Raw genomic sequence first — 27,988 nt, 5'->3', positions numbered from 1 at the left:
GTTGCTGAATTCTGACCTGAATATTTGCCATTACCTCACATACCTGCCATGAATACAGGGGTCTGAGGCACATTCATCAATGTTGTTCACACAGTCAGATCCAGTGAAGCCACTGGAACAGAGGCAGTGGTAGCCACCAGGACCATTGACACACCTCCCACCATTTTGGCATGGATTTGAGGTGCATTCATCCACATTCAGCTCACACCGCATGCCTGTGTGTGATCAGTTAATGTAATTGATAAATTATTCAGTCATGCATTAGTACATTAATTCAGCCAACAATTTGTTCTTTTATTCAGGCCTTATTGGTCTTTTTGGCCCAATTTTCCTTCAATATTTTGCTATGCCTTCCTACTTTGGCAGGATACACACAAACACATGGTCAGAAGACAATGGAGTGATCCTAAGAAAAAAATATATTTTATTACTTTAAAGCACAAGGAACTACATTCACACTCTTTTGTGGAAAACTAAGCCTAACATAAAGCTAAGGTCACCATAATTGGGTTGTGTGCTATAAATAAATTAAAACCATTGTTTGCCATTAATCCAGTGCGCTAAATACAGTTTCAACTTATTCCCGACTGTACCTTAGAATTTCTGGGCATGTGTTTGCATGGTGCCAGAGATCACAATAAATAGGAATGAGTTACAAGTATAATGTATAATTAACATTTTATAATTACAAAGTATCTTCTGATTTCTTGTACACATGAGATGTAAATGCCATATCTACACTCACTGGATACTTTAATAGGAACTTGTTCTTGATTCTAAGAGTCATGTTCTTGGCTGGCAGGAGTGGAACCCAATGTGGTCTTCTGCTGTTGCATGCTGAGATGCTTTTCTGCTCACCATGGTTGTAAAGAGTTGCTATGAGTTGCTATATCCTGCCTGGCAGCTCAAACCAATCTGGCCATTTTCCTCTGACCTCTCTTATCAACAAGATGTTTCAACGCACAGAACTGTCGCTCACTCAGTGTTTTTTTTCACCATTCCACCATTTGCACCCATGCCACAGTGAAAGTCACAGAGGTCACAATCTTTCTCCTTCTGATGTTTGAAGCGAACGTTAACTGAAGCTCTTGATTTGTATCTGCATGAGTTTATGCATTGTGCTACTGTCAAGGGATTGGGTGATTTGAGAGCTGCATGAAACAGCAAATGTATGGGTGTTCCTAAGCAAGTGGCCAGTGAATGTATTTGGCATGGCAGTTAATTGATCTCATCTCTCATCTCATTATCTCTAGTCGCTTTATCCTGTTCTACAGGGTCACAGGCAAGCTGGAGCCTATCCCAGCTGACTACGGGCGAAAGGCGGGGTACACCCTGGACAAGTCACCAGGTCATCACAGGGCTGACACATAGAGACAGACAACCATTCACACTCACATTCACACCTACGGTCAATTTAGAGTCACCAGTTAACCTAACCTGCATGTCTTTGGACTGTGGGGGAAACCGGAACACCCAGAGGAAACCCACGTGGACATGGGGAGAACATGCAAACTCCACACAGAAAGGCCCTCGCCAGCCACGGGGCTCGAACCCGGACCTTCTTGCTGTGAGGCGACAGCGCTAACCACTACACCACCGTGCCTCCCCAGTTAATTGATACTTAATCTAATTAATTAGATTAATTAATCTATCCATTAATTACAGCAAAGCAATCTCTGAAAGATGCTGAAAGAAAGCAAATTGAATTATCTATCTATCTATCTATCTATCTATCTATCTATCTATCTATCTATCTATCTATCTATCTATCTATCTATCTATCTATCTATCTAATCCTCTTCTAAAGTTCTAAGTACAACTGCTAGACCCAACACAACAAACTAAGCACTCTTAACTAAGGGATAAGTGTTCTTAAGGGTTAATATCTGATGACACTTTAATGAAAAATGTAAGGATTACACCACTACACAAGTTAGACCACTGGGTCTAACTTGAAGAAATTGAGAGGCAAAGTGACCACAGTATTATTATGCACTATTAAATGCTCTATATAGTATTATAATACTCTATATAATGGTATAGTAATACATCTCATCTCATCTCATTATCTCTAGCCGCTTTATCCTTCTACAGGGTCGCAGGCAAGCTGGAGCCCATCCCAGCTGACTACGGGCAAAAGGCGGGGTACACCCTGGACAAGTCGCCAGGTCATCACAGGGCTGACACATAGACACAGACAACCATTCACACTCACATTCACACCTACGGTCAATTTGGAGTCACCGGTTAACCTAACCTGCATGTCTTTGGACTGTGGGGGAAACCGGAGCACCCGGAGGAAACCCACGCGGACACGGGGAGAACATGCAAACTCCACACAGAAAGGCCCTCGCCGGCCCCGGGGCTCGAACCCAGGACCTTCTTGCTGTGAGGCGACAGTACTAACCACTACACCACCGTGCCGCCCTTATAGTAATACATATTAAGCATTAAGTACATCGTAATAATATAATTTTTATAATGCTCTATATAGTATTATAATGCTCTATATAATGGTATAATACGGTATTGAATGTTCTATATAGTTTAAGATAAAATGTCTGTGAAATCTAATGCCACAACAAGTCAGGGGATACATCAAGCAGTTTTGTATAATGTAAATCTTAGCTCTTATAAGGGATATTGCAACATTCATTCAAGAAAGAACATTGTCTGGGAACAACAAGAACAAAAAAATCATATGGGTGCAGGATGAGACCTTGATCGCTTACAGTGTAGGAGAAATGATAGCCTCAATTACTTTTCTCAACAGGAACTACTTTAATCCATGGGATATTATCAGATTTCCTGCCCCAGAGAGTGTGTATGAGAAGAGAAAAAAGGGAGGAGAAAGAAATTAAGTAATACAAAAAGGCACTACAATTATCTCATTGTAGAACCCCTGAATAAAGGAAGTATTCATTTTCTACAAACCAGAGACCTCTATCAGAGTACACAATGTGTATGTACAGGAATAGAGGATGCAATTTAAATCTGATTATGTGACCATGCAGTGCAGATTGATTCTGAGCTTAGATGTTACTTAAAATGTTACTAAAATATTGGGTAATGCAATTAAGCAAATAACCCAAATCTTAACACCCAGTAATAAGTATGAACCTTTCACTTGAATCTCACTGGAAATAATGCACTTAGGTTCAGTGAGGGGAATAAAAAAAAAAAAACTGTTTGAAAAAAATAATCAGTGGAGTTGTGTGATGCCGCATATGAATCCTTATAGGTGATTATTTCCCGGTCAAAGCAAATCACTGGACCTGAGTTGAGTTGAGAGAGTTACTTCCTGTCATACTTTGACAACTGATAATGGTGTTTGGATGAACACCAAAACATCTGTTTTATTATTTTTATTTACAACCCCGATTCCAAAAAAGTTGGGACAAAGTACAAATTGTAAATAAAAACGGAATGCAATAATTTACTAATCTCAAAAACTGATATTGTATTCACAATAGAACATAGACAACATATCAAATGTCAAAAGTGAGACATTTTGAAATTTCATGCCAAATATTGGCTCATTTGAAATTTCATGACAGCAACACATCTCAAAAAAGTTGGGACAGGGGCAATAAGAGGCTGGAAAAGTTAAAGGTACAAAAAAGGAACAGCTGGAGGACAAAATTGCAACTCATTAGGTCAATTGGCAATAGGTCATTAACATGACTGGGTATAAAAAGAGCATCTTGGAGTGGCAGCGGCTCTTAGAAGTAAAGATGGGAAGAGGATCACCAATCCCCCTAATTCTGCTCCGACAAATAGTGGAGCAATATCAGAAAGGAGTTCGACAGTGTAAAATTGCAAAGAGTTTGAACATACAGGTATCATCATCTACAGTGCATAATATCATCAAAAGATTCAGAGAATCTGGCAGAATTTCTGTGCATAAGGGTCAAGGCCGGAAAACCATACTGGGTGCCCATGATCTTCAGGCCCTTAGACGGCACTGCATCACATACAGGCATGCTTCTGTATTGGAAATCACAAAATGGGCTCAGGAATATTTCCAGAGAACATTATCTGTGAACACAATTCACCGTGCCATCCGCCGTTGCCAGCTAAAACTCTATAGTTCAAAGAAGAAGCCATATCTAAACATGATCCAGAAGCGCAGACGTCTTCTCTGGGCCAAGGCTCATTTAAAATGAACTGTGGCAAAGTGGAAAACTGTTCTGTGGTCAGACAAATCAAAATTTGAAGTTCTTTATGGAAATCAGGGACGCTGTGTCATTCGGACTAAAGAGGAGAAGGATGACCCAAGTTGTTATCAGCACTCAGTTAAGAAGCCTGCATCTCTGATGGTATGGGGTTGCATTAGTGCGTGTGGCATGGGCAGCTTACACATCTGGAAAGACACCATCAATGCTGAAAGGTATATCCAGAGTCTAGAGCAACATATGCTCCCATCCAGATGACGTCTCTTTCAGGGAAGATCTTGCATTTTCCAACATGACAATGCCAAACCGCATACTGCATTAATTACAGCATCATGGCTGAGTAGAAGAAGGGTCCGGGTACTGAACTGGCCAGCCTGCAGTCCAGATCTTTCACCCATAGAAAACATTTGGCACATCATAAAACGGAAGATACGACAAAAAAGACCTAAGACAGTTGAGCAACTAGAATCCTACATTAGACAAGGATGGGTTAACATTCCTATCCCTAAACTTGAGCAACTTGTCTCCTCAGTCCCCAGACGTTTACAGACTGTTGTAAAGAGAAAAAGGGATGTCTCACAGTGGTAAACATGGCCTTGTCCCAACTTTTTTGAGATGTGGCGTTGTCATGAAATTTAAAATCACCTAATTTTTCTCTTTAAATGATACATTTTCTCAGTTTAAACATTTGATATGTCATCTATGTTCTATTCTGAATAAAATATGGAATTTTGAAACTTCCACATCATTGCATTCCGTTTTTATTTACAATTTATACTTTTTTGGAATCGGGGTTGTATTTATTTTTGCATGATCTAGTGATTCCAAATAAACAATTTACAACCCCAATTCCAAAAAAGTTGGGACGCGTGTAAACTTTAAATAAAATAGAATGCGATCATTTGTAAATCATGGAAACCCTATATTTCATTGAAAATAGTACAAAGACAACATATCAAATGTTGAAACTGAGAAATTTTATTGTTTTTTTTTGAAAAATATATGCTCTTTTTGAATTTGATGCCAGCAACACACTTCAAAAAAGTTGAGACAGGGGCACGTTTACCACTGTGTTGCATCACCTCTACTTTTAACAACACTCTGTAAATGTTTGGGAACTGAGGAGACCAATTGCTGTAGTTTTGAAAGAGAAATGTTATACCATTCGTGCATGTAATACAATTTCAGTTGCTGAACAGTTTGGAGTCTCCTTCGTCATATTTTGCACTTAATAATGTGCCAAATGTTTTAAATGGGAGACGGGTCAGGAGTGCAGGCAGGCCAGCTTAGCACCCGGACTCTTTTACTATGGAGCCATGCAGTTTTAATATATACAGAAAACAGTTTGGCATTACCTTGCTGAAAGAAAGAAGGCTTTCCCTGAAAAAGATTTTGCCTGGATGGCAGCATATTGCTCTGAAATGTGTATATATATAATATATATAACACATATAATATAAGCTGGATAGTACAGTGGTAATGCTCACTGACTACGATGCAGGAGATCGGGGTTCGAATCCCAGTCGGGGCAAAACATCATCCAGTAAGGGTCCTTAGGCAAAACCCCCTCATGATATATCAGCCTACCTCAGGAATGAGTGAAAACATAACTGATAGAGTCATACCGGCTCAGACGTCGCCCGGGTCAACAAGGTCTGCGTCAGTTGCTAGGGAACCAGGGCAAACTGATGAGAAATGGGCTACTGGAACAAGACATCGATGGACGAGGACAGAAAATACAGATTTGCTGGAATGCTACTATACAAGCAATCCCAGAGAGAGGGGATACATGCAGAGAATGTGGGACCATTGGATACTTCGAAACCCACAATCAAGGCTAACAAAGAAACAGCTATTAGTCCAGTGTTCCAACATCCATAATCGAAATCTGCTATCACAACTAGAGATTAATGAAATACAACAACGATGCTACGGCAAGGGGACAGGTCAGCAGGGAGATGTCATCATCCCCACAACCAGAGATTGGGTACCAAGCCCCAACAGCTAACAGCCTCAACACAAGAGCTGCTGACCTGAGAAGGAAGATCGTGACCCAACTGGAAACCTGGAGCCCCCGACGAATACCGAAGCTGAGTTGCCAAGTACCTTCAGAAGATCTACTAGTAGATGTGAATGCTGCTCTGAAGACAATCTCCACAAGAACCATCACTGAGACCAACAAGCTGATACACAGTACAGCAACAGTAATCATGGAGATGCTTGGACACAAGGTGGGCTCGGGACATAACAAACAGTATCCACCATGGAAGAGACGATTAGAGGCCAAGATAAAGGCAGCACAGAGAGAAGTTAGCCAGCTAGCTGAACTACAGAAAGGGAACATGGTGAATAAAGGGGCACCCAGGAAGTACAACTCACTCTCCATATCAGAGGCACTCGAAACTGCCAAACAGCGACTAACAGCTCTGGCCACCCGGTTGAGGAGATACACCAAGGAAGGAGAGGCCAGGAGAATAAACAAGCTGTTCTCCACTGAACCAGCCAAGGTGTACTCTCAATGGCAGGGGAACAACAACCGGTCAGACCCACCAAGAGCTGAGGTGGAAAAATACTGGAAAGACATATGGGAAAGAAAGGCATCACACAACACCGATGCCCAATGGTTAGTGGACCTAAGAGCTGACCACAGCAACCTCCCAGAACAAGAACCAGTAACCATCTCAATGGCAGACGTCCAAGAAAGAGTGTCAAAGATGAAGAGCTGGACAGCACCAGGCCCCGATATGATCCATACGTACTGGCTGAAGAAGCTAACTGCACTCCATGAACGCCTAGCAGCACAGATGAACCAGCTGCTGAGGGATGGAACCCACCCAGAATGGCTAACCCAAGGCAGGACAGTCCTAATCATGAAGGACCCCCAGAAGGGACCCATCCCATCCAACTACCGGCCAATTACCTGTCTCTGCACAACATGGAAGGCCCTGTCAGGCATCATTGCAGCAAAAATGAGTAAGCATGTGGCTCAATACATGAGCGAGGCACAGAAAGGAATTGGCAGTAACACCAGAGGAGCCAAGCACCAGCTACTGGCCGATAGAACAGTCGCCCGAGACTGTAAGAAGAGACAGACCACCCTGTGCACTGCCTGGATTGACTACAAGAAAGCCTACGACTCAATGCCACACACATGGATACTGGAATGTCTGGAACTGTATAAGATCAACAGGAACCTAAGGACCTTCATACAGAACTCAATGGAAATATGGAAGACAACCCTAGAGGCCAACTCAAAACCCCTTGCCCAAGTCAACATCAAGTGCGGCATATACCAAGGAGATGCGCTATCACCACTGCTGTTCTGCATAGGCCTGAACCCCCTCAGTCAGATCATCACGAAGAGCGGCTACGGGTACCGATTCCGTAGTGGGGCAACAATCAGCCACCTGCTCTACATGGATGACATCAAGCTGTATGCCAGGAATGAGCGAGAAATAGACTCACTGATCCACACCACCCGGATCTACAGCGATGACATAGGGATGTCATTCGGATTGGACAAGTGTGGCTGGATGGTCTCAAAGAGAGGCAAGATGATCCGGACTGAAGGGATTGACCTACCAGAGGGCAACATAGGTGATATCCAAGACAGCTACAAGTACCTTGGCATCCCACAGGCTAATGGAAACCATGAAGAGGCCACAAGGAAGTCAACCACAGCCAAATACCTCCAGAGAGTAAGGCAGGTCCTGAAAAGTCAGCTGAATGGTAAAAACAAGGTCCGAGCCATCAACATGTACGCACTACCAGTCATCAGATACCCCGCTGGTATCATAAACTGGCCAAAGGAGGAGATAGAAGCCACAGATATCAAGACTAGAAAGCTCCTCACCATGCATGGAGGGTTCCACCCCAAGTCCAGCACCCTGAGACTATACACTAAGCGGAAAGAGGGAGGCCGAGGGCTAGTGAGCGTCAAGACCATGGTCCAGGATGAAACATCGAAAATCCGAGAATACATCAGAAAGATGGCCCCAAAGGATGAACTGCTAAGTGAATGTCTCAGGCAGCAGAACCCTGATGAGAGTGCAGAGGAGGAGGAGGAACAGACAACCTGGAGAGACAAACCCCTACATGGCATGTACCACCGTCAGATAGAGGAAGTGGCTGATATCAAGAAATCCTACCAGTGGCTGGATAATGCAGGACTGACAGACAGCACAGAGGCACTAATCATGGCAGCACAAGAACAGGCCATAAGCACAAGAGCCATAGAGGCCAGGATCTACCAGAGTACATCAGACCCAAGATGCAGACTGTGCAAAGAAGCCCCTGAAACAGTCCAGCACATAGTAGCAGGGTGCAAGATGCTACGGTAGCTGGATCAGCGTACATGGAGAGGCACAACCAAGTGGCTGGGATAGTATACAGGAACATCTGCAACCAGTATGGAATAGAAATACCCAAGTCCCAATGGGCCATACCACAGAAGGTGGCTGAGAACAACAGGGCCAAGATTCTGTGGGACTTCAGCTTCCAGACTGACAAACAGATCCTGGCTAACCAACCGGACATAGTGGTGGTGGACAAAGAGCAGAAGAGGGTGGTGGTGATAGATGTGGCGATCCCAGCTGACGCCAACATCAGGAAGAAGGAACATGAGAAACTTGAGAAGTATCAAGGGTTGAAAGAGCAGCTGGAACGGATGTGGAAGGTCAAGGGTTGCGTGGTCCCCATGGTAGTGGGGGCACTTGGGGCAGTAACCCCCAAACTGGGAGAGTGGCTCCAGCAAATCCCAGGAACAACATCTGAAGCCTCAGTCCAGAAGAGCGCAGTCCTAGGAACATCGAAGATACTGCGCAGAACCCTCGAACTCCCAGGCCTCTGGTAGAGGACCCGAGCTTGAGGATGACATGGATACCACCCCCCCGCCGGAGGTGAGAAGGAGATTTTATATATATATATATATATATATATATATATATATATATATATATATATATATATATATATATATATAATTTTTTTATTTTTTTTTTCAGCATTAATGATGCCTTCCCAGATGTACAAGCTAAGATAAGAAGACCTTTATTATCCCACAGTGGGGAAATTTCCTGTTTGCAGCAGCACAGTGGATAGCAGCAGAAGAGGACATATCAAGCCACACAAGTTAAAAAAAAATATATATATATATATACACACACACAAAATAAAAATAAAAATGTCCTACCCATGTCATGTGCACTAATGCACCCTCATACCATCACAGATGCTGTGACCCTGTATTGAAATATAGGGTTTCAGCAAGCTGGATGGTCCCTCTCCACTTTAGCCTGGGGGACGTGGTGTCCATGATTTCTAAAAAGAATTTATACTTTTGATTCGTCAGACCTTGGAACAATTTTCCACTTTGCCTCAGTCCACTGTAAAAGAGCTTGGGCTCAGAGAAGGTGGCAGTGTTTCTGGATATTGTTGATATATGGTTTTAACTTGCATTTGTGGATGCAGTAAGGAACTGTTTTCACAAATGATGGTTTTCTAAAGTGTTCCTGAGCCCATACAGTGATTTCCACTACAGACACATGTCTGTTTTTAGTGCAGTTCACCTGAGGGCCTGAAGATCAGTTTTCAGCTTTGTCTCTTGCATAGAGATTTCTCCAGATTCTTTAAATCTTTTAATGATATTATGGACCATAGATGATGTGATCCCCAAATTCTTTGCAATTTTACTTTGAGGAATGTTAGGGCGTATTCACACCTACGTTGTTTGGTCCGGACCAAACGACCAAACGAACCAAATTTCCCTTGGTCTGGACCTTTTGGGGTGGTCTGAATACAAACCACTGAACTCTGGCCCACACCAAACAAGCGGACCGAGACCGAGCTGCAAGGTCGGACCCGGTCCGGACCAAGGGAACCCTGGTGCGGACCTTTTGGAGGTGTGAAAGCAGACCGGACCTAATCTGACAGTTTTGCTTTTTTGTACCTCGGGAGCTTCCGTCGTTTGTCGAGCATTATGGGAAACAGAGTCTTGACACTCCACCGCAAAGTGTGAACACTGTTTCGGTTGTCAAGGGAACCTTACAACAGTCGTTCAGTCATTCAGACCAGTGGTAGGCTAGACTACAGAGTACAAAAAATGAGTAGGGGGCAAACGTGGGCCGAGGAAGAAACGCGTACCCTTGTGGATATATGGGCAGATGTCCACATATCTGAGCTTTTGGAGAGAACACACAAAAATGCCGACGTGTTTGCTGTATTCAGTGAGAAAATGAAGGAGAAGGGGTTCACGCGCTCCCCAGAACAATGTCGGCTAAAAGTGAAGAAACTCCATCAGACCTACATTAAAATCAGGGACATTCTTTCAAAAAGTGGCAGTACTAGCGATGCAAAAAAGAAATTCATCTATTACGATGGATAAGGCAAATATCCCGACACATACCTCCTCCGTCTTGCGTGAAGAGCCAGAACTGTCACATGATGTGCGCTCATCAGCGCTATCCTCCATAGCCGCCTTGCCCTTTGAAGTCATCGTTGATAAATTACTTGTACAACAGCATAGTAATAGCACAATTGTGAAAACAGTAAAAACTGGAAAAAACATATAGCTTTGATGACATTAAAAAGAATAACAGCACGGAAAGCCTCCGTGACTACTTTTGAACTTAACGCTTTGTGTGCGTGTCGTCTCTGACCAATAGCTGAACGACCTCAGGGCGCGTGGCTTTGTTGACAGATTTTGGTCCGCTTACTAAAATGTACAGTGTGAAAGCGAACCGCACCAAAATGAAAAAAAAAAAAAAAACATTTGGTTTGGACCAAAGCAAGTGAACTATCGAACTATCCTGGTCTGAATACACTCTTAGTCTTAAATTGTTGCACTGTTTTCCCATGCAATCTTTTGCAGAGCAGTGAACCCCTCCCCATCTTTACTTCTGAGAGACTCAGCCTCTTTGGAATGCTCTTTTTATACCCAATCATGTTACTGACCTGTTGCCAATTAACCAAATTAGTTTTTTTTTAGCATTACACAACTTTTTCAGTCTTTTGTTGCCCCGTCCCAACTTTTCTGAAACATGTTGCTGATACATTCAAAATTCAAAATGAGCATATATTTTTCAAAAAACAATACCATTTCTCAGTTTCAACATTTGATATGTTGCCTTTGTACGATTGCCAATGAAATATAGGGTTTCCATGATTTGCAAATTATCGTATTCTGTTTTTATTTACAGTTTACACAGCACCCCAACATTTTTGGAATTGGGGTTTGTGGCAGCGGGGGTGTGGTCAAGCGTCGGTCTGTGAATGGAGGGCGGAGTCAGGGAAGGTTAGTGGCGGAATCACTGCACCTGATGGGAATTAACCTGTGTTTGTGTGTCTTCCCCAGTGACCGTGCCCTATAAGAGAGGGAGAGTGGAGGAAGCTAGCTACTCCCCAACCTGGATACTTGTGTGCGTGCGTGTGTGTATGTGTGTAGTTAAGACTGAAAAGCTATAATAAACGAGTTTTTGAGAACTCAGTTCTGACCTGCTGTGCTTCTGTGCTCCACCCACCTAGAACACTTGCTACAGTGGTGCCGAAACCCGGGAACGGAGCGCAGGAGAGAACAGCCCCATGGAGTCCTCCCCCTTCAAGGACCTGATCCATGCCCTCGCCATGGCCCAACAGAGCCAGCACCAGGTGCTGGTCACCCTCCAGAAGGAACAGGAGCAAAGGTTCGAGGCCCTGGTGCTGGTGCAGCAGGAAGATCGCCAGGCATTCCGGCACCTACTCGCGTCGGCGGGGTCCACCACCTCCACCGCCGCGGGCCCTCCCCACCTCACCCTAATGAAGATGGGCCTGCACGATGACCCCGAGGCCTTCCTCGCTCTCTTTGAGCAGACAGCAGAGGCATGGGGTTGGCCGGTGGAACAGCGCACTGCGCGCCTCCTCCCCCTGCTCACGGGCGAGGCGCAGCTGGCCGCACTACAGCTCCCCGCCGACAGCCGGCTGGTCTACGCGGACCTCCACAGGGCCGTCCTGGGGTCGCTGAGGCGAGCGGGGCTCACAGCCAACCCGAAGAAGTGTGCGATTGGGCGGGTGGAAGTACAGTATCTGGGCTTCCACTTGGGCAATGGGCAGGTGCGTCCCCAAACCAATAAGACAGCAGCGATTGCGGCCTGCCCGAGGCCCAAGACCAAAAAGGGGGTGAGACAGTTCCTGGGGCTTGCTGGCTACTATCGTAGGTTTATACCTAATTATTCGGACATCTAAGGTAAAGGCTGCACTATGTGGGGGGCCACTGTTACACTCCCCTGACTTTTCTCTCCCCTTTGTTTTACAGATGGACACATCAGCTAGAGGGCTGGGGGCTGTTCTGTCCCAGGAGGTGGAGGGGGAGGACCGTCCAGTGCTGTACATCAGCCGCAAGCTGTCGGTGTGCGAGGGCAGGTACAGCACCATAGAGAAGGAATGCCTCGCCATCAAGTGGGCGGTCCTCGCCCTCCACTACTATCTGCTGGGGCGCCCTTTTACCTTCTGGTCGGACCACGCACCCCTGCAAGGCAAGGCAAGTTTATTTATATAGCACATTTCATACACAGTGGCAATTCAATGTGCTTTACAGAAGTAAAAGCAAAACAGTAAACAACAGAAAATAAAATTACATAAAATAAATGGGGAAGAAAAATAATAAGAATTAAACAATAGTAGAAATAAAATAATAAAATGAAGTAAAAGTTCAGTAAAAAAAATAGCAGAATAAAATAGAATAAAATTTAAGTAAAGTTTAAAACATGCAGAGACTATAAAAGTTAAGAAAGTTTAAAACATGTAAAGATGACACTATTAATCAGTTAGCAGAAAGCATCTGAGAACAGCTTGGTCTTTAGTCTAGATTTGAAGCTGCCAACAGCAGGAGCATTTTTGATGACCTCTGGGAGTTGGTTCCATAGCTGTACTGCATAGTAACTAAAAGCTGCTTCACCACACTTTGTTTTAACGACAGGTTTTACCAGTAAATTTTGCTGCTGCGATCTGGTAGATCTGATTGGGTTAGGTCGCTGCAACATATCAGAGAGGTAAATGGGCCCTGTACCATTTAGAGATTTGTACACCAGCAGCAATACTTAAAGTCAATTCTGTAGCTTACTGGAAGCCAGTGAAGGGACCTTAGAATTGGAGTAATGTGCTCTCTTCTTTTTGTTCGTGTGAGAACCCTAGCCGCTGCATTTTGAACCAGCTGAAGTCGTTTGATGGTCTTTTTTGGCAGGCCTGTGAAAAGGCCATTGCAGTAGTCAACCCTACTAGAGATGAAGGCATGTATAAGTTTTTCCAGATCATTTTTTGACATAAGTCCTCTTTGTTTGGAAATGTTTTTTAGGTGATAAAATGATATTTTAGTAATTGCTTTCATGTGACTGTCAAAGTTTAGCTCGCTGTCCATGAAAACACCAAGATTTTTAACCATATATTTTGTTTTAATCCCCTTTGTGTCAAGAATAGTGGTAATCTTGAGTCTTTCATCTTTTTTCCCAAATAGAATTACTTCTGTTTTATCTGTGTTCAGCTGAAGAAAATTTTTTGACATCCAGTTGTTGATTTGGTCGATACACTGGTAGAGACATTCAAGGGGGGCATAATCATTAGGTGATAGAGCAAAATAAATTTGGGTGTCATCTGCATAGCAGTGATACAAAATTGAGTTGTTCTTGATAATTTGTCCAAGTGGGAGCATATAAAGGTTGAATAGTAATGGTCCAAGAATTGACCCCTGGGGGACACCACAGGTCAAGGACATTGATGTTGAGGTACAATTTCCCATGGTAACAAAGAAGCTTCTATCTTTTAAGTATGCTTTTAACCAATCGATAACTTTACCAGTCAACCCAACCCAGTGTTCAAGTCGATATAACAGTATGTTGTGATCAACAGTATCAAAAGCTGCACTGAGGTCCAGTAACACCAGGACCGATGTTTTGCCTGCATCAGTATTAAGACGTATGTCATTTATAACTTTAATCAGTGCTGTTTCAGTGCTATGATTGGCATGAAATCCTGACTGAAAGTTATCAAAACAGCTGTTTGATAAGAAGGCAGTTACAGTGGTGCTTGAAAGTTTGTGAACCCTTTAGAATTGTCTATATTTCTGCATAAATATGACCTAAAACATCATCAGATTTTCACACAAGTCCTAAAAGTAGATAAGGAGAACCAAGTTAAACAAATGAGACAAAAATATTATACTTGGTCATTTATTTATTGAGGAAAATGATCCAATATTACATATCTGTGAGTGGCAAAAGTATGTGAACCTTTGCTTACAGTATCTGGTGTGACCCCCTTGTGCAAGTGGGAGCATATAAAGGTTGAATAGTAATGGTCCAAGAATTGACCCCTGGGGGACACCACAGGTCAAGGACATTGATGTTGAGGTACAATTTCCCATGGTAACAAAGAAGCTTCTATCTTTTAAGTATGCTTTTAACCAATCGATAACTTTACCAGTCAACCCAACCCAGTGTTCAAGTCGATATAACAGTATGTTGTGATCAACAGTATCAAAAGCTGCACTGAGGTCCAGTAACACCAGGACCGATGTTTTGCCTGCATCAGTATTAAGACGTATGTCATTTATAACTTTAATCAGTGCTGTTTCAGTGCTATGATTGGCATGAAATCCTGACTGAAAGTTATCAAAACAGCTGTTTGATAAGAAGGCAGTTACAGTGGTGCTTGAAAGTTTGTGAACCCTTTAGAATTGTCTATATTTCTGCATAAATATGACCTAAAACATCATCAGATTTTCACACAAGTCCTAAAAGTAGATAAGGAGAACCAAGTTAAACAAATGAGACAAAAATATTATACTTGGTCATTTATTTATTGAGGAAAATGATCCAATATTACATATCTGTGAGTGGCAAAAGTATGTGAACCTTTGCTTACAGTATCTGGTGTGACCCCCTTGTGCAGCAATAACTGCAACTAAATGTTTCCAGTAACTGTTGATCAGTCCTGCACACCGGCTTGGAGGAATTTTAGCCCATTCCTCCATACAGAACAGCTTCAACTCTGGGATGTTGGTGGGTTTCCTCACATGAACTGCTCGCTTCAGGTCCTTCCACAACATTTCCATTGGATTAAGGTCAGGACTTTGACTTGGCCATTCCAAAACATTAACTTTATTCTTCTTTAACCATTCTTTAGTAGAACGACTTGTGTGTTTAGGGTCATCGTCTTGCTGCATGACCCACCTTCTCTTGAGATTCAGTTCATGGACAGATGTCCTGACATTTTCCTTTAGAATTCGCTGGTATAATTCAGAATTCATTGTTCCATCAATGATGGCACGCCGTCCTGGCCCAGATACAGCAAAACAGGCCCAAACCATGATACTACCACCACCATGCTTCACAGATGGGATAAGGTTCTTATGCTGGAATGCAGTGTTTTCCTTTCGCCAAACATAACACTTCTCATTTAAACCAAAAAGTTCTACTTTGGTCTCATCCGTCCACAAAACATTTTTCCAATAACCTTCTGGCTTGTCCACATGATCTTTAGCAAACTGCAGATGAGCAGCAATGTTTTTTTTGGAGAGCAGTGGCTTTTTCCTTGCAACCCTGCCATGCACACCATTGTTGTTCAGTGTTCTCCTGATGGCGGACTCATGAACATTAACAATAGCCAATGTGAGAGAGTCCTTCAGTTGCTTAGAAGTTACCCTGGGGTCCTTTGTGACCTCGTTGACTATTACACGCCTTGCTCTTGGAGTGATCTTTGTTGGTCGACCACTCCTGGGGAGGGTAACAATGGTCTTGAATTTCCTCCATTTGTACACAATCTGTCTGACTGTGGATTGGTGGAGTCCAAACTCTTTAGAGATGGTTTTGAAACCTTTTCCAGCCTGATGAGCATCAACAGCACTTTTTCTGAGGTCCTCAGATATCTCCTTTGTTCGTGCCATGATACACTTCCACAAACATGTGTTATGAAGATCAGACTTTGATAGATCCCTGTTCTTTAAATAAAACAGGGTGCCCACTCACACCTGATTGTCATCCCATTGATTGAAAACACCTGACTCTAATTTCACCTTCAAATTAACTGCTAATCCTAGAGGTTCACATACTTTTGCCAGTCACAGATATGTAATATTGGATCATTTTCCTCAATAAATAAATAAGCAAGTGTAATATTTTTGTCTCATTTGTTTAACTGAGTTCTCTTTATCTACTTTTAGGACTTGTGTGAAAATCTGATGATGTTTTAGGTCATATTTATGCAGAAATAGAGAAAATTCTAAAGGGTTCACAAACTTTCAAGCATCACTGTAATTGATTAAAGACAATTTTTTCAAGGATTTTCCCGATGAATGGTAGATTTGATATTGGCCTGTAGTTGTTTAATACTGAAGCATCCAGATTATTCTTTTTAAGTAGGGGCTTTACAACGGCTTTTTTCAAGGACACAGGAACAATGCCAGTCTCAAGGGATGTATTTATGATCTGAAGCACATCTGTAATTATGAGGTGAAGAACAGACTTAAAAAAGTTGGTGGGCAGAATGTCCAATTCAGATGTTGTGAGTGGCCCCACCGCATGAAGGATGCCAACGTGCGGATCACCCGTTGGTATCTGGCACTCCAGCCGTTTAAGTTCGAGGTGGTCCACAGGCCGGGGGCGCAGATGGTTGTGGCGGACTTCCTCTCCCATCAAGGGGGGAGTTGGCTGCAGGCCGGACGGCTCCCCGGCCTGAGTCGGGTGGTGGAGGTATGTGGCAGCGGGGGCGTGGTCAAGCGTCGGTCTGTGAATGGAGGGCGGAGTCAGGGAAGGTAAGTGGCGGAATCACTGCACCTGACGGGAATTAACCTGTGTTTGTGTGTCTTCCCCAGTGACTGCACCCTATAAGAGGAGAGGGAGAGTGGAGGAAGCTAGCTACTCCCCAACCTGGATACTTGTGTGCGTGCGTGTGTGTATGTGTGTTGTTAAGGCTGAAAAGCTATAATAAACGAGTTTTTGAGAACTCAGTTCTGGCCTGCCGTGCTTCTGTGCTCCACCCACCTAGAACACTTGCTACAGGGTTGTAAACATTTTACTACCTGTATGTCTTAAAATAAATTTACACAGACATATTCCACTACAGCAGCTTCCTATTAAATAATGACACATTATGCTTTATCCCTTTATACTTATTTAAAATTTTGTGGAACTTCTGTGAAACAAGTTATTTCATGTTCAGACTTATTATAACAGCTATGTTATGACTATATTATAACAAGGCAGCATTGTGGTGGTGTGGTTAGCATCACCTCACAGCAAGTAGATTTTAGGTTCAAACCTGCCAGTCGACCAGGGCCTTTCTGTGTGGAGTTTGCATGTTCTCCCCATGCCTGCATGGGCGTCCTCCAGGTGTTCTGGTTTCCTCCCACAGTCCAAAGACATGTGAATTAGGTTAACTGGCTACTCTAAATTATCCATAAGTGTGAATGTGAATGGCTGGCTGTCTCTTTGTGTTCACCCAGCTCTAGATTGGCAACCTGTCCATGGTGTACCTGCCCCTCACCCAATCTCAGCTGGGCTCCAGCTCACCTGTGACCCGCAGTGAATAAGTGTTTTACATATAAAGAATGAATGAATAACAGCTATAACCAGGCATTTCTTTATCAGTTTTTCTGCTCTGTTGAAGTTAATAATAAAAAAAAGCATGTTTCCTGCCATGAATACAATATAAAAAAATAATAATAATAAAAAAAGGTTTTCTTCTGACTGTTACTGAGTGTTGACAGTGGAGACTCCTTCCATAAACGTTAAGTGCACATTCTTCTTAAAGAAATCACCATATCAATGGATATGTGTTTTTAAAACTGTTTATAGTTAAGGTTAAATTATGTACATTGTCTGCCATGCATTATGTAGGTTATGTAGTTACAGTTTACACAGCGTTCCAACTTTTTTGGAATTGGGGTTTATATAGTGAGGGAGAAAGAAAGAAAGCACAACTTTATTCATCACACACTTGTGAAATTTCCTCTCTGCATTTAACCCATCTGAAGCAGTGAATACACACATGAGCACACACATACCCAGAGCAGTGGGCAGCCATGCTAACAGCGCCTGGGGAGCATTTGGGAGTTAGGTACCTTCTCAAGGGCACCTCAGCCCAAGGCCATCCCATATTAACCTAACTGCATGTCTTTAAACTGTGGGGGAAACCGGAGCACCCGGAGGAAACCCACGCAGACACGGGGAGAACATGCAAACTCCACACAGGAAGGCCCTCGCCAGCCGCTGGGTTCGAACCCAGAACCTTCTTGCTGTGAGGCGTCTGTGCTAACCACTACACCATCGTGTCGCCGGGAGGCATGGTGGTGTAGTGGTTAGCACTGTCGCCTCACAGCAAGAAAGTTCTGGGTTCAAGCCCAGTGGCCGACAGAGGCTTTTCTGTGTGGAGTCTGCATGTTCTCCACGTGTCTGCGTGGGTTTCCTCCGGGTGCTCCAGTTTCCCCCACAGTCCAAAGACATGCAGGTTAGGTTAATTGGTGGCTCTAAATTGACCATAGGTGTGAATGGTTGTTTGTCTCTATGTGTCAGCCCTGCGATGATCTGGCGACTTGTCCAAGGTGTACCCTGCCTCTCACCCATAGTCAGCTGGGATAGGCTCCAGCTTGCCTGCGACTCTGCACAAGATAAGCGGTTACGGATAATGAATGGATAATAATAATAATAAACGTCTGGCTAATGAGATTGAAAATTGAGCAGTGCTGGGTGTAGGAAAATAACCCAACTCACACCAGCATATGCATATCAAGTTTTGTCACATGTCTTTGTTCTTTTTTTTTTCCTTCTGAAAATCTTGCAACAGCATTGCATGTCTTATTAGGGCAAATATTTCCTGTGAATTTGAGTCAGATGAACCAATCCAAAATATATCCCCTGGCCTGGCTCTCCAGGGACACATCTCTTTCCTCAGATGAGCCAAGAAAAGAGAAAAAGTAATGACTTTGTATGAGGCTGAGAGGGGCCTAATAATAAAAGCTGCTTCTTGGGGAATTGGAGCTTGTGTGCCAGGCTGAACTCTCTCAGGAGTGCCTATACCACTGAGACTTTTTTTTTTGCTTGTTACTCCTTGCTCCTCCACCTGGAAAAGGATAAATTGATAATACAATGTGGAAGACAAATGAAATTAATCTTCGTGCTCAGGCTGACAGGGATCACGACTATGTGATCTTAACTATTAAAAGCACAGGCATCATTCTCTGGTTAAAATATATATATATATATATACACTGTACACACACACACACACACACACACACACACACACACACAGTGGATATAAAAAGTGTAATTTCAAAACTTTTCCTACCTTTAATGTGACCTATAACCTGTACAATTCAATTGAAAAACAAACAAATCTGTTAGGGGGGAAAACATAAATTTAAAACATACAATAAGCTGGTTGCATAAGTGTGCACACCCTTAAACTAATACTTTGTTGAAGCACCTTTTGATTTAATTACAGCATTCAGTCTTTTTGGGTTCACACCTGCCATCAATTAAAATGACTCTGATTAACCCCAAATAAAGTTTAGACATTTACTCAGGCCCACTTTACACGGGGACGGTATAAAACAAAAACGCAAAAGTCCGTTTTCGTTCTCACTTTTTTCCGCGTCTACACGACCGTTTTCAAGGAGGAAATCTGCGTCTATACGGTGACACATAAATGTCTCCGCTATGTCTGCACGCATGCGCAACGTCTTCTGTCTTGTCTGATCTGCACATCTGCGCTGCTGTTCTGTCAAGTTATCCTACCAAGCCTACTATGCATGCGCGAAATCCAGGAGGGTAGGAAAATTCAACAGCAGTTTTGTCCCACCGATCAGCTGGGCTGATAGAAAATCGGTGAGAATTTCACGCATTTGCCGATTTTTATGTTTTGTGCGTATTGGTCGAGTCTTTGGCCAAGTCAAATAATTTGTAATGACTTGTTTTGAATAATAAAACGGTCTGTATGAGAACTTGCTAGGATAACTTTACAGAACACCGGTCCGGCTGAGGTACTGTAGTGCTCGAGGGAGGAGCAGGAGCAAACCGAAACTCTTTTAATCTGCCTTTATTAAGTAACACTCACTCTTGTTTCGGTGAAGAGAAAAGGCAGTGTCCATCTCAGCAAAATAAACCCGTTCGGCTGCTAGTTTTGTTTTCAGTCTCGGGTTTATGGTTTCACGAGCGGCTTGAATAGGCAGCGCGCGTGTGTGTGTGTGTAACTTGGCGACACCAAACTGAGGAGCTCCAGCCGGGCGGGTGAGCAGGAAAACACATCTACTGCATTAAAACACAGAGCAGCTTGAAGGTCCGTTAGATCGATGTAATCAGACATGCTCTTACTTTTTTACTTACTTTCTTACTTCCCAGGCTGGCATGTGCAGTATATGACATATGTATGGCGTAAACGCGTACCCGACGTGAGCAGATCCGAGCAGAGTTTCGCGTATTGGGTAGTTTAGACGGATATGCAACGGGGGCTGTTGTTAACTTATCCACTCTGGAAGGCGTTTTCAATTTTATCCGTTTTTCAGCCTCGGAAACGCCGTCCTCGTGTAAACGAAAGGCACTTCTGATAAAATATTTAGTCGTTTTTACCCGACAGCGTCCTCGTGTAAACAGGCCCTCAGTTGCATCCTCCAGCAAAAGCCAGGGTTCTCAGAGAGCTTACAAAGCATCAAAGGGATCTCATTGTTGAAAGGTATCAGTCAGGAGAAGGGTACAAAAATATTTCCACGGCATTAGATATACCATGGAGCACAGTGAGGAGTCATCAAGACATGGAGAAAATATGGGACAAGAGTGACATTACTGAGAACTGGACATCCCTCCAAAATTGATGAAAAGACAAGATGAAAACTGGTCAGGGAGGCTGCCAAGAGGCCTACAGCAACACTGAAGGAGCTACAGGAATTTCTGGCAAATACTGGTTGTGTACTACATGTGACAACAATCTCCTGTATTCTCCATATGTCTGGACTATGGGGTAGGGTCAAAGAAAAACATCCAGGCCTAGCTAAATTTGGCAAAAAAAAATACATCAACTCTCCCAAAAGCATGTGGGAAAATGTGTTATGGTCTGATGAAACCAAGGTTGAACTTTTTGGCCACAATTCCAAAAGGTATGTTTGGCACACAAAACAACACTGCGCATCACCAAAAGAACACCAAACCCATGGTGAAGCATGGTGGTGGCAGCATCATGTTTTGGGGTTGTTTTTCTTCAGCTGGAACAGGGGTTTTAGTCAAGGTGGAGGGAATTATGAACAGTTCTAAATACCAGTCAATTCTGGCCCAAAACCTTCAGGTGTCTGCTAGAAAGCTGAAGATGAAGAGGAATTTCATCTTTCAGCACAATGACCCCCAAAAAATTTTGGAATGGCCCAGCCAGAGCCCAGACCAAAATCCAATTGAAAATATGTGAGGTGACCTGAAGAGGGCTGTGCACAAGAGATGCCCTCGCAATCTGACAGATTTGGAGCACTTTTGGAAGGAAGAGTGGGCAAATATTGCCAAGTCTAGATGTGGTAGGCTGATAGACTCTGACCCAAAAAGACTGAATGCTGTAATTAAATCAAAAGGTGCTTCAACAAAGTATTAGTTTAAGGGTGTGCACACTTATGCAACCAGCTTATTGTACATTTTTAATTTTTTATGTTTTTCCCCCTAACAGATTTGTTTGTTTTACACATTGAATTGTACAGGTCACATTAAAGGTGGGAAAATTTTGAAATTATTTATCATGGTCTCTTTTTTTTTTTTTTTTTACATCAGAATCATTTTAATGGGATGTGTACACTTTTTATATTCCCACTGTGTGTGTGTGTGTGTGTGTGTGTGTAATATATATATATATATATATATATATATATATATATATATATATATATATATATATATATTACACACACACTAAAAATTAAAGGCATGAGAAATTTGGTTAAATAGATTACAGAAGACTGTATTAAATTTACTCAAGGAGACTATGTAAGTGTGTTTTCATGTTCAGGAAATATAGCTCTAAGTGAGGAGCCTAATTAATGTGGTTAACATGTGCTGTGTGAGTTCTTTCCATTAGGCTATCTGTTAAAAAAAAGTGATCTCAAAACACGTTACACATCAGTGTTGAATATTGATTTGTTATCAATTAAGGGTTAAAAAGAAACATACCGGTGTATCCAGGCTGACAAACACACATAAAACCCCTTGGCTGATTGACACGCACACCACCATGGAGGCAAGATAAGGCTTCACACTGCTTCACATCCAGATTACACATGGGTCCACTGTATCCAGGCAGACAGGAGCATCGGAAGCTGGATAATTTTTTTTAAGAGGGAGAAAAAAGTGCATGTGTGCTCAAAGCTAAAGAATAAGTCTTCAAAATTTTACCAACACCAGTATATGGTCAAAAATTAAAAACATGAATTTTTAAGTAAAGCTACATTGAATGAGCTCTGAGCAATACTAAAGCTTGATACAAAAGCCTGCAGATGATCAGTGTTCCATTGCACCTTTTCTTTATTCAAATCCATGTGCCTTTTGCTGTATTTAATGCTGCAGAAAATAAAACAAGTAAATCTGTAATAATAACAACAAAGCAACAGAAGCTGAAGCTTGCTTAGCATTGCATTCCGAGCCCTCAAGCTGCTGTAATGTCCAGAGATTTCACAGTTCAGGAAAGTAAAGAGCTGCTGAACAAACAGGCAATTCAACAAGCATACTCAACAAACAAACATAGAACTAAGCAAAGCTCTTCACTTGAACACAGCTCTACCTACTACATGAGGCTTTGAGAGCCACCTAAAAAATATTTACCTACAACTGTGTGCTGTCAATAAATTTGAAAGATCAGTATACATCAGTACCTATAATGGTGTACAAAAGGTTGCTGAAGATTGCAAAAAGACTAGGGGACATTCTTCTAATTTTCATTTTTTAAATTTCCTGTTGAGTTTGGGTAAGCCTAAGCCCATTCCTCTTCAAGGACAACAGCTAGATGTACACATTATAAGATGGCAGAAGTGGCCATAAAGGGATGCACATGGTCAGGAACAATACTGTTACTGCGTTGTTTGAATGCAACAATAGGCTGTGGCATTCAATCAATCCTCAACTGGTATTCAGAGGTCTAATATGTGTCAAGAAAACATTCTGCACACCATTATACCATCTTCAACAGCCTGAACCATTGGCAGAAGGCAAGTTGAGTCCATGGATTGATGCTGCTTATACCAAATTCTGACCTGATCATCTGCATGTCACAGCAAAAATAAAGATTTTCAGACCAGACTGTCTAGTACTGGTGAACATCTGCTAAATGTAGCCTTAGGCTGATGATACACGGGGTAACTTTTTGGGCAATGTTGCCGGGCAATTACACCTTGACACTTTCCCATTTGGGCAACATAATTTCTATCTGAATGACTTTGATCATTTTGGGCAACTTTTTAAGATCATCCAATCAGAGTGCTAGCAGTGAATCACATGACCACCTGAGAGTTTCTGAAATTTTCAGCAAAGATGATGGCAGTGTTTCCAGCAGTGGAGCAAAGAAAAAGAGAGACAACTTGTATCTTTATATGCCGATAAGTTATGTGTAAACCCAAAGTGGTGAATTTACCTCATCAAATGCTTAGAAAACCAACAAACATCTATTTTTATGTGCTCAGGTTGTAATTAAGACATCGATTTTTTTCAACTATGTTTAAACTGCCGTTAGCTAACCACCACTCCATAGAGATTGAATGGGATTTAGCTAATAATCAATGGTCTTTGCTAATGTAGTTAGCCAAAAGTTATTGCTAGCTATGTAGGGATAATTTTAGCTCTCTTGCGTCAAGTTAAAAGTGATGGGCAGAACATGTGTTTTTTTTTTTTTGTGAGTTGTAATAGACATTGTCTAACTTATCATCTGATCTAATTCACACACAGAGCATGACTACTTGTGGAACCCAAGGGCGAAACTGTACAAACTTCAGGATCTAAAAAAGAAAAGCCTTTCAGGAGCTCTGTCACCCCCTTTTCCTCCTCAGCAGCCATCTCCTTGTCCATGTCTTCTTTTTTTTTGCTGAAATGAGAATTAATGTTTTTGTGATGTATATGTCAGTTGTTAGTTATAGCATATGTGATTGAGGCTAGTAGCATTTTTATAAAGATTTTTAAAAAAGTGTTTTTCATTAACAGAATAATGTGGTTATTTTGACTTCTGAATGTTAAAATAATGGCAAATTATCTTTTGACCAGAGTATCTATTCAGTTTTGTTTCAGAAGTGATACTTGAGTGAAATAAAGGCTGAAGCCAAGACAAAAAAGTGACAGCTGCAAATGTTTCAGTGTCCATCTTCGGGGTGTCTGTCTCCCTGGTAATAGATTTGCTCTTATCTGATTGGTTGTTGCCAATTGTCTGTTGCCCCAATTAGTTGCCCTGTGTCTCACCTGGTTGCCCATTGCCTGCAACATTGCCCAAAAAGTTACCCTGTGTATCATCACCTTTAGTTTCCTGCTCTTGGCCCACAGCTTTTGAGTTTGATGTGGTTTTCTGCATTTGTAACCCATTCACCTTAAAGGGTAGTGGTACAGCATTTACACATAATCGGTATCAACAGTCCAAGCCCAAATTATAATAATGCATACAAGTGCAGCCACCTGATTAGCTATCATATCTTAAAAGTCCAAAAGCACATCAAGTTTTATTGCACATGGGCAACCAATACAGTGTCCAGGATGTGATGGAAATTCATTGATAGCCAGGTACTGGAAGTTAAGTGTAGCTGATGTAAACATACTGGTTAGCCTGGATTTAGTAAGATAAAAAAAAAAAAAGAGTTGTCTTCAAGTCAGTATGGATAGTGGAAAAACCAGATATGGAAATGGCCTATAGCCAGACCATGATGGCCTGTGTGCAGCATGTACCGTAGCATTAGGCATGGTAGCCTGATGTGCTAGAGGATCATCACCAGATGGGGAACTCACAAATTGGTAAGCAGCCTATACAATATATAGAAACTCAGCATGTGTGTGTGTGTGTGTGTGTGTGTGTGTGTGTGTGTGTGTGTGTGTGTGTGTGTGTGTGTGTGTGCGTTTATGTATCTGTATGTGTCCATACTAGCTATAAAGCATATATATGTATTGCATGTGTGAATAAAGGTATAGACATACAAAGTGCCACAATATTTTATATGGTCTATATATAGATTAGTGACAGCTCGAAACTGAGTGCGAGTTTATAGTGGAGTACCAGACAGCAAAATTTGCCTCTTTATTTATGTAAGATAGATGGGATTTTATCCAGTGCTTATTTTGACAGCGTCTTGAGTGAAAAGTAGAATCTCAAATATTTACATGAATTTCAGAGTTTCTTATTATTTGCTGTCCTCTTTTAGCTTTCATGACAATCTGCACTCGAACTGGAATGGACTTCACAAGTTTACGCAAAACCTTATAATCCATTTTCGATCAACTCCATCAGAGTGTCATCTGAACTCTTGTCAATAGAATTAGGCATGAGGAAAATCTGACCTTTTGCACAAAGCAGTTAACAGTCCCAGATTTTCAATGTGATCTCACACTTTTGGACCCCACTATGTACAGTATATTATTTTAAAATTTTTTTAATTATTATTATTATTATTATTATTATTATTATTATTATTATTATTATTAAGTAGATCAGTGAGATTTTAGTGGAACTGGAATAAAATATTTAAATGTGATTTTCTCCTTTTTCTCTGTTGGGAATAACCAGACTTTAAAATATTATAATTTTATTTTTGGTTAAGATACAGTACCAGTCAGACGTTTGGCCACACTTTATGTCATAACCTCTTGTATCTGCAGGGTAATCGGGTGGTCAGCAGTGTCCAGCTGAGGTGAAGCTATGTTGTCCAGTCCTTTCTCAAATCGGGCAAAGAAGCAGTTCAGCTCCTTAGCCAACAAGGCACTGTTTCCTGTCAGTGGGTCTCTGTTGCTCCTGAAATTGGTCATGTGCTGAATGCCCTGCCACATACATGCTGAGTCCCTAGAGGTGAAGTGACCCTCAATCTTCTCTTTGTATGCAGCCTTCACTGTTTTTACGCCTCTCAAGGTTGTGTCTCGCAACACTGTACAGTTCTCTATTGCCAGATCTGAAGGCTGCATTAGTTTCTCAGGAGACGCTGGACCTCCTTTGTCTTCCATAGTTTCCTGTTTGGGTATACATGGATGCTTTTATTGATCATGATGTTCTCAACGCAGCTTCTGATGTAGAAGAGTACAGATGATGTATATTTTTCTAGGTTCTGAGTGAAAAACAGACTCCAGTCAGTGCATTGAAAGCAATCCTGCAGCTGTAGGGACGCTCCCTCAGGCCAGTTTTAATTCTTCTGATGGTAGGTTGCTGTTTCTTGTTGATGGAGCAGTAAGTTGGGGTTAGAAGTGACCAGACTGTCCAAGATGCGGGAGGGGTGAAGCTCTGTATCCTTTGGTGATATTAGAATAGACACAGTCCAGTATGTTTTCCCCTCTGGTTGAGCACTTAACATGTTGCTCAAATCTTGGAAGCACAGTTTTCAGATTGGCATGATTAAAATTACTGGACACAATAAAAACCCTATTGGGATATGCATTCTGTTGTTTGTTTATTGTTGATAGCATGTGGCCGAGTGTTATGTTAGCATTGGCGTCTGGTGGAATATACACGGCTGTAACAACAACAGGGATCTCCCATGGCAGATAGAAAGGTCTGCACATAAATATGCACAGTACCCATCAAAAGTTTGGACAACCCTACTCACTCATAGTTTTTTTTTCTGTATTTTGACTATTTTCTACATCTTAGAACAATACTGAAGACATCAAAACTACAAAATAACATATGGGATATATATTAAATTATGTGGTAAACAAAAAAGTGTAAAAAAAAAGTTCAATATTTTAGATTCTTCAAAGTAGCCCCCGTTTACCTTGATGACACTTTGCACACTATTGGCATTGTATTAACCAGCTTCATGAGGTAGTCACCTGGAATGCTTTTCAATTAACAGGTTTGCCTCATCAAAAGGTAATTAGTGGAATTTCTTGCCTTCTTAATGCATTTGAGATCAAATAGGAAATAGTAAATAATAAAAATACAGTAAATAGCCTCATTCTACAACTGTAGTAATCCATATTATGTCAAGAACTACTCAACTAATTAAAGAGAAATGACAGTCCACCATTACTTTAAGCAAATCCTGAGAACTGTTAACATCAAGAAAGCAGCAGGTTCGAATGGGCTCCCAGGCAGCGCGGTCAGGGACTGTGCTAATCAGCTTGGAGAGGTTTTCATCAACATCTTTAACCTCTCTCTGGCACATGGTACTGTACCAGCCTGTTTGCAAACTGCCACCATCATCCGGGTGCCCAAAAAGACCAACATCATCTCCCTTAATGACTACAGACCACTCGCACTCACACCCATCATATCCAAGTGCTTTGATAAACTAGTTCTGCGGCATATCAAAACCACCCTCTCCCCTACTTTAGATCTGCACCAATATGCATACAACCCAAATAGATCCACAGAGGATAAACACAGCTCAGAGGACAAACACAGCTCTCCACACCACATTGACCCACCTGGAGCAGAAGAGGACATATGTAAGAATGTTTTTTGTTGATTACAGCTATGCATTCAATACTATTGTACCCAGCAGACTGGTCGGCAAACTGCTGCACCTGGGCCTCAGCAACAAATTGTGTTTATGGATCAAGGACTTTCTTAACAACTGCCCACAGATGGTGAGACTTGGTCCTCATGTTTCCCTAAGTGTCACCGTTAGCATCGGAGCACCACAAGGG

General features: G+C 42.1%; 1 protein-coding gene across 1 annotated transcript in view; it reads right to left on the bottom strand.

Annotated features, from left to right (window-relative positions):
- eys (eyes shut homolog) overlaps positions 1-27,988 on the bottom strand; it is an 877,903-nt gene that overhangs the window by 345,671 nt on the left and 504,244 nt on the right. Inside the window, 2 exon segments of the mRNA XM_060915649.1 lie at positions 44-215; positions 22,340-22,485. Coding sequence (XP_060771632.1) covers positions 44-215; positions 22,340-22,485 — 318 coding nt within the window.

The sequence above is a fragment of the Neoarius graeffei genome, chromosome 3, assembly GCF_027579695.1.
Source record: "Neoarius graeffei isolate fNeoGra1 chromosome 3, fNeoGra1.pri, whole genome shotgun sequence".
NCBI lineage: Eukaryota > Metazoa > Chordata > Actinopteri > Siluriformes > Ariidae > Neoarius > Neoarius graeffei.
The sequence above is the reverse complement of the archived record's forward strand: the minus strand, read 5'-3'. Positions and strand labels throughout refer to the sequence as shown.